Consider the following 15,193-nt stretch of genomic DNA (forward strand, 5'->3'; position numbering starts at 1 on the left):
TTTTACTTTTGATACAACATTTTTATACTAGTTTAACTCGGCGTACTTCTGTTGATATTAAGCATTTTAACACTCGGCTATTTTTATCTAAAATACTTCCACCACTTATAGGCATCACGCTTTTTATCAGCGCTCTCTTACCACTTTTGAGGTCAACAAGGATACAATTTCCAAACAATGTGAGCACTATGAAGTAGATCGATGACCACATGCCGTACTGAACGCCTCCCTGCGAGCGGATCCCATTATACATCACCTCGTTCCAGTCCTCGCCGGTCAAAATCTGTGGGCAAATTCACAGAATATTTTGCACATTGCTCACATCAGATTCGCTGCACAGGAGACAAAGTCACTGTCTACCAACCAGTTCAAAGTATAGCATTAAAATGGCAGCAAGGCAATAATTACAGTGTCTGCTGATCAAAACACTCTTTTACAGTGCAGCGGATGTGTAGCAGATACGATGTGGACTTTTTCCACATTTCCCTTGTCTGATATTCATGTGCGCATATGTGTGCATGGATGTGTGGGATGATGGCGGAGGCAGGGGGTGGCGAGCGAGCGAGCAGAGTTGTTTAATCTGCGCCTGGGGTGAGAAATATCCCAGGGTGCAATGTGTCATGGAGAGCAGGCAGAAATGAGGGGATCTGTGGGAGCCAAACCTGAAACACTGTCATGATGGCAGCTGGAAACGTGTCAAAGTTGGTGGGAGTGTAATCTTCAAAGATGAACCTAGAGGGGAGGCAGATAGAAAGCAGGGTCAGATATGACCAAGGAAGAATGGGAGGAGGAGGAAGGAGAGGAGGAGGAGGATGCAGAGCTATTTTCATCTGGACATATCGCTTCCTCTCCTCTTATTTTAGGACACCATTGAGGAAACTGCTGTTTAGATCGTAGGAAGCAGATACTGTTTTTCAAAACTGTGCCATTATTATTGAAATCAAAAGGAAAACCGATTTGGCCGAGTTCACTGACAATTAAGGATGTCAGTACGCACCTCCCTCCAAACAGCTGCATCCCCAGCAGAGCAAACACCACAGTGAAGAGGAAGAGAAGGAAAAGCAGGCTGATAATGGACTTCATGGAGCTCATGAGGGATACAACCAAGTTCCTGAGAGAGGCCCAGTATCTGAAAAAAAAAAAAAAAAAAAATACACCCTCTGGGTTGTTTTGTTTGTTTGGTGTTTTTTTTTTGTCAGCTGGAACGTGTAAAAATTCAACAACCGTCGTGCAACCCAGGCTGACATGATTTACTTTCTCTGTGAACTGTCCTGCTGCCCCACTTACTTTGTGATCTTAAAAATCCTCAGAAGTCTCAACGCCCTGAGCACACTGATGCCGAATGACATGCCAGGCCTGAAGAAACCCCACACCACCTCAAAGATGCTGCCGACAATAACCTGCAAAACACGTCAGGATCATACAAGAAAAAAAATTAAGCTCTGTATGCTTCACCTGTGCAGCAATGTTTGTTTCGCCATCAGTTCTCTCGCTTATGTTCTATTTTACTTTGAAAGTTGGTTTTCATGCTCAGTTTTACTTCCTGTCAGTTTTATTCCCTTAATCATTTTTACCTGTGTTGATTATTATATCCCTAATCAGCTCACTGTGTGTATAAAGTCCAGTCCTTCTTTTGTTCTTGGTAAAGATGGTTGATTTTGGTTTATATAATCTATTCAAGTAATAAGAAATTGTATCGCTGACGTTAAGTAGCCTAGTCTTCATTTAGCACAAGAAATGCATATATTCTAGCACAGAGTGAGAAAAGGAGATGAAGGACCTCACCCCACAGTCGAAGCAGTTGAAAGATGAGTGGAAGTACAGCCGGAAACCCAGACCATACATTTTCAAAAACATCTCAGCCAGAAACAGCCCCAGGAAAACAAACTCTGCATAGTCTGGAGATTAAACAGGGGTGAAAAAGCAAAAGTCAGAAAGCAGAATGAAGCAGGGTGCAGCCAGAAAGAAGGTATTTTCTGACCTGATTTCACTTTTTTGATTAAAAAAAAAAAAGCAAACAGCACAGACATTCGCAAAAGAAACCCACAGAGGAAGACGGTGAGCCAGTCGGGTTGGTTGTGGTGGACAATGGCCACACAGATGGTGTTGAGAGCCACCAGACTGAGCACCATCAAGTAGAAAGTGTCTGTCTTCACCATGCGGCGGATCGAGATGCGCAACATGCGCTCCTTACGCCGCAAGTAGGCAGCGGGGCCGCGGCGGCCGCTGCGGAAATTCATCCTCGATCGTGACATGCCTGAAGGAGAAAGAGGGAGAATAAGAAAGGAGAGTTTTTACAGAGGGAGGCGGGGGAATTTTTCGAGTTAGTCATATGCATGTGAAACGTACAGTATATAAGTAACTCAAGAGCTCAGACACAGGTGATATCCTGTAAAGAAAGTAGGAAGAAGCCTACTGTAAAGACAGTGAGTAACTGAGCTTCACTCACTGGCGGTAGACGTGTCTGTATACTTGTCATCCCCCGGTGCTCCTCGCCGCGCGCCCGTCTTCTTACTCGATCTCTTCAGCACTAAAGATGTTTCACACAAGTTCAACTTTACCAAAACCTCAACTTTGCTAACTTTACATCAGAAATGAAAATGAAAACAACGGGTGAAATGGTGACTTCTGCTGTCACACTAAACGTAACAGCTGTGCCTGTAATACAACTCATTAAAATCAGGCATTTCCATCACTAACATCCATGGACAGTTGCCAAGACAATAAACTATTTTTTAACCCATTAAATTGATATAACATTAACATAAGCATAGTTGCAATGGTTACCTCCAGGTTATCAATAAAATATTGAGTCATGTTTAAGGTCTGAGTAGTCATTATAGGTTAGGAGATATATGTATGAGATATCCACGGTAGAAGTGTGAGATCGATACAAATATCGATAGTATCGTTACCGACGCTGGTTTTGGTATTGGATCGATACTGATACTTTGTTTCCATCCTCTAACTTCAGTAAACAGCCCACTGAATTGTGTTGAATAAACTATTTTGTTTTGAAAATGAAAAAATATACCCAATAAAATGTCTGAACCTTTTTGTGCTGACTGTTATTTATAGCCCATAGTACATCTAAACAACAGAAGATGATCCAAAGGGCTTTAGAGGCAGCCACATTTCCATTACAGGTCTCCAAAACAAACAAACAAAATGTTTCAAAATACATAAAAAGCTGAAAAGTGGTTTATTATATTAACTAATTATTGTGAAAAATAAAGATCACACTGATTTAGTGGTCGTTAAATGTGTTAACAATATGAAAGTGATGATGATTCATTCAAGTTAAAAGCATTGGAATTGGTATCAGCAACACTGGCCCTGTTTTTACTTGGTATCGGAGCAATACCAAAATTTGCAGTATCAAACACCACAAATACACGGTGTATTTTAAAGTCATGGGGTTGCTGGTAGGTAGCAGCGGCTGCAGTGACTTCAGATATGCTCGCAAAAGTATGGGACGAGTGTGACTATCATTCGGACATATGCCGTGCCTCAGGAGGGGGACACATTGAGCACTGGTAAGTTTTAAATGTTAACATTTATATTTGGCCATGTATTTTTAAATTTACTGTGAGCTTCTTTGTCCATTACTTAAAAAAAATATAACCTTTCAGAATCTGATGATTCTTTTTGATGCACTCTGTATATGTGGATAATTCTAAAAGCAAAGTGTGTGAACTTACCATCTAACGGTGATCTCCCTGAACTTTTATTCTCCTCTGCAAGCATCACCTCCTCTGTAATACAATAAAACTCGAGGTTACATGCAGACATATTTGTTTTTAATCAAGCCGCAGCTGAAACCCACATTTCAGAGTTATAGCGCTCATTGTGTCTGCACACAGCTGCAGCAGGAACCGAGGCCAAACTGATGTAAACGCTGCACTGAGAGGCCGGCGTGACCTTCTTAAAGACAGAGCTCCTTTTCTCGCTCACAATCTCGCAGTATCTCGCTCTCTTTTCTCCCCCTCTTCCCACACTCTCCCACACCCGTGCACACATGATTGCACATGCACAGCGACTCTCTTTCTCTCTCTCTCTCTCTCACACACACACACAGACACACACATGCATGTAAACACACACAGAAGCGCGTGTATATATGCACACACACAAATTTAAGTCAGTGAGTCAGTATCACCTTTTTCTTACCCTCTGCTTGCGTGGGAGACTAGCAGTGTAGATTGCCATTACAGCACTGTGTGTTTGTTGCAACTCAACTCAGCTACTCTGCTGCGGATCCAAAAGTCTGAAGGTGTCTGCAGCAAACCAGTCTCTCTTCAAAAATGTAATGAAATCACTGTGTCGCTTTGCACAGGCCGATTACATTTCAATTAAAGGAAGAGAGTCAATGTATCGGCACATAAAGGGGAAAAAGTAGTCTGGCTCTCTCTGTTTAACAGCTATGCGAAGCAAACCCTGGCTAACACTTTGTTTAAACCTTACAAAAGCATTCACTCACCAGTCCAGCTGTGAAATTTCCTCACTACCAAATATTCCACAGTCAACTGTTAGTGGTATTATAACAACGTGGAAACTATTAGTTATAGAAATTCTCCCACGACCAGAAAAAAGGAAAAAAAATTGATCGATTAATTGATTCAGCATTTTTCTTCGGTTCATCAGCCGTTGCATTTCTCATCAAAACATCCAGGATTAAGTCACTGAAGCCTCTCCACACTCACTGTAATAAAAGATGTAAAGTTGTTCTGCTGCCCAGTACCTGCCCTGTCTATCCAGGCTCGGTAGCCATTCAGTTCTCTTTCCACCTGCTGCTGGCGACGCAGTTTCATAAAGGCCCTCCGGTTCTCCACCCTCTCTCTCTCCTTCGCAAATTCGCTGAAAAAATAAAACATATGAAAGCAACTCTCTTCACTCATAATACGGACAGAAATGTTCACTTAAATGAGGCACACTTACCCAGACAGGACTCCCAGAACTAGATTCAAAACAAAGAACGAGCCAATAATGATGAGAGGAATGAAGTACATCCAGTTCCACGTTATACCCAAGGCATCGTTGGTCTGAAATCCATAATTTCTATGTTATTAAACACTCAGCATCATGGCAGTGCTCAAGCCTTCAAGGGGGTGAGGGATCACACTGACGATGTAGAGGTCTCAAAAACTCATGTATCAAATATGAAACACTAGGCATTAAGGGTTTAAGGGTTCACTTTCAGGACGAATGCTTCTGCTCACGTTATAGAGGACAGCCGTCCATCCCTCCATGGTGATGCACTGGAAGACGGTGAGAACAGCAAACAGGATGTTGTCGAACTGTGTGATGCCGTCATTGGGCCCGATCCAGGTATCGTTGCAGTCGTACTTCTCTGGACACTTCCTCACACCGCACGCAAATGCCAGCTCTGACGAGTCGACAGTCTCATTGTCTACAAGCACGAAACATAAATGTCACGGTGCCCATTTATTGAAGCACAAACATAATGACCCCAGATATTCACGATCTACTGCCGCTTTCTCGATTGTGGTCCTTACAGATTCCCCCCCCCCCCAGTCTGGTAACTGAAAGTTTGCATTAAAGTGCAGAAGACAATGTGCAAGTGGAGGGCAAATGAGGACAGACGTGAAAGTCCAGCTCTACCACAAAATACAGATGTGGAAGTATGGACCAGTGCCAGCACCCAAACTGGATCCACATTTCCACGGCAACAAAAACAAGCAGCAGTGATAAAAAAAAAAAAAGCTTTCACGAGTACGGCTCACATCCTGGCTATGAGAGAGGATATTCACAGATGATTGGCAGATGCGGGGCATACAAAATCTGTCTGCGATTTTTATATCATACCCCAACTTCAACTACATAACACTGTAACATCTGGATCTGGTGGGTCTGAGGTACTAGGTTAGTAGTGTGTGGTGGTTATCAAAGTAGTTAAAGAAGATTTGGGGAATTAATTTTTTTCTTTCTTGTGTTTCTTCATTTCTTTCGCTCCACTCAAGTGGAAGGTGAAGCCGGCAGATGGTTATATTAGTTCAGCATAAACCCTGGAAACAGTCCAGTCTGGCACTTTGAAAAGCATTACAAGAATCAACCTAGCAACACCAACACAGCTGATAACATGTTACTGTATAGCTCGCTTGTTTTCATCCATTTTTTATTCTTTTTTGTTTAATTTTTTTTACACTTTTTGTACAGAGTGAAGAGTCAGGTCGGTGTTTCCAGTGTGTTTGCTATTCTAAGCTCTAGACGTGAGAGAACGACCTTTTAATATCTGTGGTGAAACAATCACTGACCCACACATTATACACTCTGCCATCCTCCATTGGAAATACATTTTTGCTTTCTGCTATCTCACCTTAGTCCTTGACCCTCACTAACACTCTGTTCATCTGCCGATGGAGTAAAAATCTCTTTGCTTAGTTTAAATCTCGCTTTAAGAGATACAAGCAGGATTTAGTGAAGCCTCATGATTCATATTTTTACGCATTATTATTATAAATTTTCTATGGGAGAAGGTTTAAATGTAAATTTAAGAAACTTTTTTGTAAATCCGGAGAGTATTTTTGTGTGTTTGAAAACATCTCTTTAAGCTTTAAATTTTGTGGGAACAATGGAGCAATTTATTTCTCCTGCTCTGAACGCCGTGACAGCTATAATATTAAAATTTTATACCTCGATCCATCCCTGAGCCGTGCTGGGCGATGACAGTAAATGCTATGGTGTGGTGGTGTGATTACAGAGTAGTTGTTGACTAATTAAGCAGTAGCTAAATCAGCCAGCAACAACTCTAATAATACCTCTGAGCCTGCTGCTACTGTAATCTATGAAGGCCTCAGTTTCTCAAACAAAGATGTTCACACCCTCTGTTAGAGAACAATGAGTAAATCACACATTGAGCTTACCTGGCGAACCGGCACAGTAAGTTACAAGGCATCCAAAACAAACCCTGACAATATGCCTCTAAATTCAGCGGCGATACAATGGCAGCACGCAAGCCCTCAAATTGATAATAAAATACAATCAAAGGCGTCATTTACCTGTAATCAATATAATGTACATGTAGACTGATCATGATTTTATGATTCTAAATCATGGTGTTTACAGCGATGTTTAAAATGGTGACAACATTTTTCTCCCTTGAAACTTGAAAGTGGATGTCTTTGGATTTCATGTTGTCAGCACTCAGAGCTATAACAACTGCAAGGACATCGCCACTGCAGTGAAAGAGCATTTTAATCTGTGGGTTTGTGTGTGTGTGTGTGTAAAATGCTTACACTGTGAGCTTTTTCCTGTTTCTACCATTTCACTTTGAACTGTCAGTGTTCTGTGCAGCACTGTGCAAAAGTCTTGAGCCCCACTCATCATTTCTTTATATATTTTTTAGAAAAATTGGGTTTTACTGACACATGCAAACATACGTAGAAATACAGTCTATATAAAAATAAAGTTTGTACAATTCTAAGGAGCTTTGGTATGATCACCTTTATTCTTCAGCCCACAGTGAATTCTCTTAGGCAAGCTTAGGCATTTCTTAGTCTACTCTTCAGGAATAGTTCTCCAGACCTCTCGAAGGACATTCAAAGCTCTTCTGTGACTGCTGGCTGCCTTTAGTCCTGTTCTCTTTGGAGATGATCCCCACACTGCTTCAACAATGTTGCGGTCTGAGCTCTCGGGAGGCCAATCCATGACTGATGGAGTTCCATTGTGTGTTTTTCTATCCAGGTATGTTTTTGCTGCATTGGCAGTATGTGGTGAAAAATGAAGCTGTACCAACCAAACACTTTCCAAAATCTGATGATACATTTCCGTATTCATATTTCCATTCATTATGACAAGATCTCCACTATCTGAAACGCAGCTCCAAACCATGGCAGAGCCTCCACTGTGTTTTACAGATGGCTGTAGATACTCACTGTTGAACTCCTTTGTACATGATGATGATGATTTGAACCAAAGGTTTCAAATTTTGTCACTCCATACGATCTGCTCCTGTTGATTTTCAGTTGAGTTCTGGTGTAATTCGGCATACCTCTGATTTTTCTCCCTGTTTTCCTTCCTTAAGAATGGCTTCTTGACAGCCACCCTTCCACTAAGACCGTTTCTGATGAGGCTTCAGTGAGCAGAAGATGAATCTCTTTGGTCCTGTATCAGGTCTATAGACAGTTGTTTTTTCTTTTACACCTGATACTTCTTCATTTTGTCCTCCACTTGTCCAGTTTTGAAGGACACACAGTGCCTAGATATACCAAGTTTTCACCTAATAGCTCTTTGGGAATCTTTGAGAAAATACTGTTTTATGCATTTCAATCTGTTATCTTCGGTTCAGATCGTGGGGGCAGCTGTCTGAGCAGAGAAGCCCAGACTTCCCTCACCCCTGCCACCTCTTCCAGCTCATCCAGCGGGATATCGAGTCATTCCCAAGCCAGCCAAGAGATATGGTCTCTACAGTGAGAGATAATCTCGCTCGCTGGTGAGAGAATCTCTCTTTGGTATTTTTTGGAAATTCAACCAAAGAAATGAAAACAAATTACATTTTTGTGACAGGCTGCGAGTAACAAAGTGCCTAAAGATATAAATTAAAATTGGTTAATGGTTCATCCCTGTAAATAAGGCTCCTTTGTTATGCATTAAATTTCACAAGTGGCTTAACAAACCAATAATTATTCCTCTGGTCAGGTAATGGTCATGCACAAAGACTGGACTGCAAATGGATGAAAAAGCAGCAAATGTCCAAAGAAAAACTTTGGAAGCGTTTCAGAAAGCCTGGAGAACTGTCGCTCCACTTTAAGAAATTACAAGAAAGTTGAGCTCCTTGGAAGTAAAATATAAAGTAATGAGGAGTGGCTCAAGACTTTTGCACAGTACTGTATGTACTTATCTTACCAAGAATGTCGTCTGATGGCAGGCAGGTGTGGTGAAGCTTCCCGCTGTAGAACTCCAGACCGATGATGGCGAACATGAGAATGGCAAAGAACAAGAGGAGACCGATCTGGAGCAGGGGGATCATGGCCTTCATGATGGACTTCAGCACAATCTGGAGGCCTGGAGGTTTTGATACACAAACAGATACTGTCTTTAAGAATAACACAAAAGACAGTGTAACAATCACAGTTCCCAAGTACATGGTTAGCTACATTTTTTTGTGAAAACAGTCAAGGACTTTTGCCTTTTCTATTATTTCTGCTCATGAAGATAATTTTAAATAGCAACAGTTACTGTATTTGCATTACTATCAGTTTAAATTTGCAGCAAGCAGAAATAATATTTGGCTTCACACAGAATTCAAACCCTGCTTTCTCAGTTCAAGCTCCTTCGTATTTTCAATGCAACATCGCAGCTTAATTTTTATGTGGACTTTTTTTTTTAACACTACTTTATAGTACTCGCTTGATCTGGTGTGAAAAGATCAGTGATTGGCTTGTCAAGGCCAGATTTTCTGTAGCCTGGAAACAAAGCTCAGGGAGGTGCACGACTCCGGATTACTTGGCTCCTTGCTGAGGACAGCATCGAGTAATGTCATTACTGGAAAATCTCTTAATACACAAGAATTTCTACGGCGTATATACAATTAAAAATACTCTGTGTCTTCTGTGTCTTGTGAAGTGCTTATATGTGGCAGATAGGAAACAGTGGACCAGGAACTAGTGCGTACTATGAGGTAAATTGACCAACGGGATCAACTTCCTGGAGGAAAAGTCCAACAGCAAGGCAAACTAAAAGAATCCGTGTAATGCCTACATGTTAATACTCATGTGACATCCTGACAGTTTTTGCACATAAAAATCCAGATTATGAAACTCTTCCTAATTAACACATTCTGAAACAGCAGCTTTTGCATTTGTGTGTTTGACCTTGAAGTGCTTTTTAGTTTGAGGTCAGTAGTTGACTCACTGGGAATGCCGGAGACGAGTTTGAGAGGTCTCAGCACCCGAACAGCCCTCAGGGTCCGAAGGTCGACCGGGATGTTCATGTGGGCACCGGCAGTGGCCAGGATCCTGGTGGAGGCACACATTATAGACATTCAAAGACATTTTTGATGGTAGGAACGCTCCACTGGAAAGACATTGTGACATTTTTTCAAGGATTAATAGCTATCATTATTTTTGGTGGCCTAAAAAAAGGAGAGAGACATTTGGGTTAAATTACAGACTATACAACAGGGACACATAAAAAAACATCCATTAGCAGCTAAATCTGGTACAAAACTTCTTTCCTTTCTTGAGATTAATGTTATTTTCCTGTGACGTCTGAAAAATGATGCGCAAAAATAGATAAAAAGGCACAAATGGATGCATCTGAAGGACACTTTTGGAAATGACTCATTCATGTTAAAGGAAAAAATAAAGGGAAATATTAAATATGATCTGCTGTCATCCCCACAACTGTAAGGCCGGTGAGTGGTACAGTATTTCCATTCGGTGTAGCACACTTGCATGGCGAGAGACAAAGAATGCACAGCCACATACACCTGGCAGGCATCTCTACTCACATCTGCCCACGCACACATTGATGTCCCTCCACCTACACACAAACACTGAAAAACAGCATCGGGAGCAGGCGACAGGCAAGCTCTCTCCAGAAATATCACATCTGCATGTTTCTTACCGGAACGGCAAAAGCAGATTCTTTTGTTATTTTTAATTATAATAGTGGTAATCACACAGCTGAAGCTACAAAACCGCACCGATAATAGCGGCATAAAAATTCATTTCCACGTCAATTAAAACGTTAATGCTCTTACTGACAAGCGGGTCAGCATCTTCTGCTAATTTGCTCGCTAATATTTTAACAGACTTGTGAAAACCGTCTTAATTATTTTTCCCTGATTTGTCCACCTCTCTCTCTTTGTTTCCACACACACAGAAGACACAAATATACAAACTTACAAAATCTTTGGACAATGCTGAGAAGTGTGGGGGAGGGTGTGTGTGTGTGTGTGTAAGCAGGGGGTAGAAAGCACATGGCAGAAACTCAAGTGTAAACCCACGCAGAATCTCTCCTGAAAGCAGTGGGAGGGAGAGAGGCCAAGTGAGTGAGTGAATGAGTGAGGCCATGTGCACACTAATGCGGATGAATCTGAAAAAAACGCTTTATAAGTGCTGAAAGCTATAACACCACGTTCAGAACCTTTCTAACTGTCCGCACTGAAGGCTGTGCACAGCGATGGATGCTGTTACCATCCATCTGCAAACTAAAACCTATTCAAAGAATTTACAGCGCAGTGAAAAAGAATTTGCCACCTTCATGATTTGAGTTGTTTTTTATTTGTTTTTTTTTTCTTTTTTTGCATATTTGTGACACAGATGTTTCAGATCATCAAAGAAAATTGTGTAAATATCGCAAATACAAAAGGCAGTTTTTAAATGGTGACTTCATTTAATAGGGGAAACAAAGCTGTGTGCAAAAGGTAATCATGAATCAACTGTGCTTAACCACATTGCCTGGAGTTCAGTTTAGCCACACTGATGCCTGATTACTGCCAAATCAGCTGAAGAAAGAAATCACCAAAAAGAACCTGTCTGACAATATGAAGTAGGCTTAAAGATCTCAAATCATGCCACAGTCTAAATAAACAACTGAGAAGTAAAATCATTGATATCTATCCATCTATGAGGGTTACAGAGGCTTTGGGACTTCATGAACCACAGTGAGAGCCATTAACCACAAATGGAGAAAGTTTAGAAAAGTGGTTAGCCCTCCCAGCAGTGACCAAAATTACTCCAAGAGTAATCAACAACTCATTCAGGAGGTCACAAAAGAATCCTGAACATAATCAAACAACAGCATCAAAGTAACTGTCAGTTAAGGTCACAGTTCATGATTGAACAATAAGAAAAAGACTGGGCAAAAATGTCACTTCAAAGGAAAAAACCACTGCTGACCAAGAAGAACACAAAGCCTTGCCAAAAAACAAAAACAACTTTGGGGGAAATATTTTGTGGACTGCTGAAGCAACAGTTGAACTTTATGGAAGGTTAAGTCTCGTTACATCTGGTGTGAAACTAGCACGGCATCACACCAGCAGTCAAACATGAAGGTCGCAGCGGGATTTTCTGGGGCTGCTTTGTTGGACCATGAATTCTGCTCTTAACCAGAAAATCCTGAAGGAGGATGTCCGGCCATCACTCATGAAACTCAGTCACACTTGGGTTATGCAGCAGGACAATGATCCAAGACGTCCACAACAAAATGAAGGTTTTGGAGCGGCCGAGTCAACATCCAGACCTAAATCCAACTGAGATGCTTTGGCATGAGCTTAAACAAGCCATTCATGCTCAAACCCTCCAATTATCAATAATGAAGTAAAACAATTCTGCAAAAAAGAGTGGGGCAAAATTTCTTCACAGCAATGTCAAACACTCATTACCACTTATCACAAACACTGGATGGTTCTGGCTGCCAAGGGTGGCACAACCAGTTATTAGGTTTAGGGAGAAGTTACTTTGGATAGCTTTGTTTCCAGTATGAAATCATCATTTAGTCTGTTTTACTTGGGTTATCATTGTCTAACACTAAAATTGTTTGTCGATCTGAAACATGAAAGTCACAAATCTGCAAAAAAAACCCACCAAACATAAACAAAACCACTCAGGAAGGGGATTTTTTGTAGATGCACCTGTGGGATCAATTTTAAACTCCATCATTCTTGAGTTATTCACATTATTCGCGATCACAAACTTTCGACAATACCTCCATCAGCCTTTAACGGCCAAGGGTTATAAAAACTAAGATTCCTCTTTGAGCAGGAAGTCGCCAACTGGTTGCGTAGTTTTATATTTGTTTTAAATTGAATGTGCTCATATTCGACAATGGGTTTATTTTACAGCAAAAGTATATATTTACCAAATTATATAATACTATTGAGCATATTTTAAGTAAAAGATGCATAAAAGCCAAAATGTAAAATCCCCACGTGGATGCAGCAGCTCAGAATGATAAAGAGGGAAAAAAATAAGAAATTTAGAAACCATTTTGTCATGTTATAGACTAGATAGATCACTAAGTATAAAGAAAAAGCAAAACTGGTGGGAAAAAAGAATTTATACTATTGGCCTGTTTCTTGGAGAGTGAGCTGATGTGCTTTTATGCAATTAAGGAATGAGAATTCTGGGTGGTGCAGTGCTTTAGACTGTGCCCTCAGTGTCATGGTCCCCGTGTCTGCCCGGCTGACCCAGGTTGGCTACATATGTTTCTTGTTTTCCTTTTCCTCTCTCTCATGCTCGCCGTGTCTCGCCTGGGCGGAACTCATTGCGGGCTCCCCACCCCTGGCCCTCGCACCTGTGAATAATCACACACCTGTGGCTCATCGCTTCACCAGCGTCCACTACTTAAGGCAGTGGCTGGAAACATCTCATCGCTGGACTATTGAGTAGCCTCGGTAGTAAGCTCCCGTGTGCTAGTTTCTAGTTGTCTCTTCGCGTTGTTGTTTCGGTGGATTAACCGCTTGTTTCCTGTGAACAGGAATCTCTTTCCCTCTTTCCCGTACTCCCCTGTGCCCTGGATTCCCCTCGCCCTCTCACCTGTATCTGGTTGCACCTGGTGTTGTGTATCAATAAAAGGAACTGTATTTAGCTTCCTCGTCCGCGCTTGAGTCCATCCCACCTCGTGACACTCAGAGCAAGCAGGTCCTGGGTTCAAATCCACTGGTTGTGTGGACTTTGCATGTCCTCTCAAAGTCATGCATGTTGACATGAATGTCAGAGTCTTAGATCTGTGATCTATCCACAGTGTATCCCACCTTACCCTATAATACCTGGAACCTGAATTCCTTCAAATTATGGATATGATCTGGAGGCTGAAGCAAGCTTGTTTTGTTAAAGGTGGAAAAAATGCTGTTGAGATCGACACGCACACACATAACATCAAAGTTCCCCCTTTAAAAACAACAAGAAACAAAGGAGAGTTTTGGCCAGCCCCTCTGGACATTAACTACAAATATGAATATACTATATATTAGTATAACAGCAGTAATATGACAGTTTTGTCACCAAGTTGCTGCAACGTTAATGAATTTGAAAGCTACTGAAATATAATTCTCCAAGCTGATGCAACTGAAACATTAAGTGTTGACGTAAGTCTGCTTACAAAAGCCCACAGAACTAGTTTGCCTCAAGGTTTTCTGCCAGGCTCTATATTATGTGTTTAAAGAGGAAAACCCTGTTTTCCTAACAGAAACCAAGCACTCAGAGCTTAAATTTAACCAAACTGCAAGTAAAAATTGAAACGATGATATTTAGAAAGCCCTGGAGGCAAACCGCTCCCACTAGCCATCTAAAATACCTGAATCCATAATTTATAATGCAATTTTATAGCACATTCTGTTTTAAATGCATAATGAGGTTTTCAGCTGACTGAGAAAAAGAAGCTCACAATATGAATTTATAGCTAAATATCAACAAAACTAACAATAAAAAACTACATTTCCTTCAGATTTAGCTACATTTTTTAGCATTTTTACAAGATAAGACTTTATTGATCCCACGGTAGGGAAATTTGTGTGTTACCACAGCTCAGGTACAGACAGCAGAAGAATACAAAGAGTATACCAGAATATAAAGTCAAGAAATACAAAATAAACAAGATAATACATTATATACAACAGTAGCTGAGGTTCTATGTACACCGACATAGATGGTAAACATGATACCTGCTTATCATCAGCACTGTGGCACTATCACTGTGGTCGTGCCATCACAAGGACATTAACAGATCCACTAAGACAATTTAAAACTAATCTGGACATGGACAATCATGGACAAAACACTCTGAATACGTTTAACCTGGGAGAAAATAAATAGAAATTGCAGTTCGAATTCCTGTGTGTCATCTAAACAGCAAACAGAAGAAATGGACCGAAACAGCATTGGTGGCTTGGCACTTGTGTTATCATTAGAGGCTATATAGCACATAATTACAGGTGTGTCAGACTACTGCATACACTAAATTGTATAGAAGCCTGACATCGTGTTATGCTTTCTGAATTGTCTGAAGTGTTATTGAGCCTTACAGAAACAACGAAGAGGCAGCAGAGGTGGAATTTTAAATTAAATTAAACTAAATACTAAAAACAACAAATAAAAGATACAAAAAGCATCTATTTCCTTTCCATTAACGTGCGGCGCTAACGAGGATACTAAACAATCGCTATTACAGGGCGTAGTTATTAGTGGTAATTGGATTTTATAGCGAGCATGTTCATACTAAGCAAGTG

The 15,193-nt window shown here is 40.9% G+C and overlaps 1 protein-coding gene across 9 annotated transcripts in view; it reads right to left on the reverse strand.

Moving 5' to 3' along the window:
* LOC100702145 (voltage-dependent R-type calcium channel subunit alpha-1E) overlaps window positions 1-15,193 on the reverse strand; it is a 70,480-nt gene that overhangs the window by 28,074 nt on the left and 27,213 nt on the right. For all 9 annotated transcript variants that reach the window (XM_019348287.2, XM_019348286.2, XM_019348284.2 and 6 more), the window contains 13 exons: window positions 9,874-9,977; window positions 8,866-9,024; window positions 5,220-5,410; window positions 4,939-5,042; window positions 4,742-4,857; window positions 3,702-3,755; window positions 2,450-2,530; window positions 2,048-2,257; window positions 1,786-1,898; window positions 1,288-1,400; window positions 998-1,129; window positions 663-732; window positions 166-283 (listed from right to left, as the gene is read on the reverse strand). In XM_019348287.2, coding sequence (XP_019203832.1) covers window positions 166-283; window positions 663-732; window positions 998-1,129; window positions 1,288-1,400; window positions 1,786-1,898; window positions 2,048-2,257; window positions 2,450-2,530; window positions 3,702-3,755; window positions 4,742-4,857; window positions 4,939-5,042; window positions 5,220-5,410; window positions 8,866-9,024; window positions 9,874-9,977 — 1,565 coding nt within the window. The remainder of the gene's footprint in view (window positions 1-165; window positions 284-662; window positions 733-997; window positions 1,130-1,287; window positions 1,401-1,785; window positions 1,899-2,047; window positions 2,258-2,449; window positions 2,531-3,701; window positions 3,756-4,741; window positions 4,858-4,938; window positions 5,043-5,219; window positions 5,411-8,865; window positions 9,025-9,873; window positions 9,978-15,193) is intronic.

This window comes from Oreochromis niloticus, linkage group LG18, assembly GCF_001858045.2.
Source record: "Oreochromis niloticus isolate F11D_XX linkage group LG18, O_niloticus_UMD_NMBU, whole genome shotgun sequence".
NCBI classification, from domain to species: Eukaryota; Metazoa; Chordata; class Actinopteri; order Cichliformes; family Cichlidae; genus Oreochromis; species Oreochromis niloticus.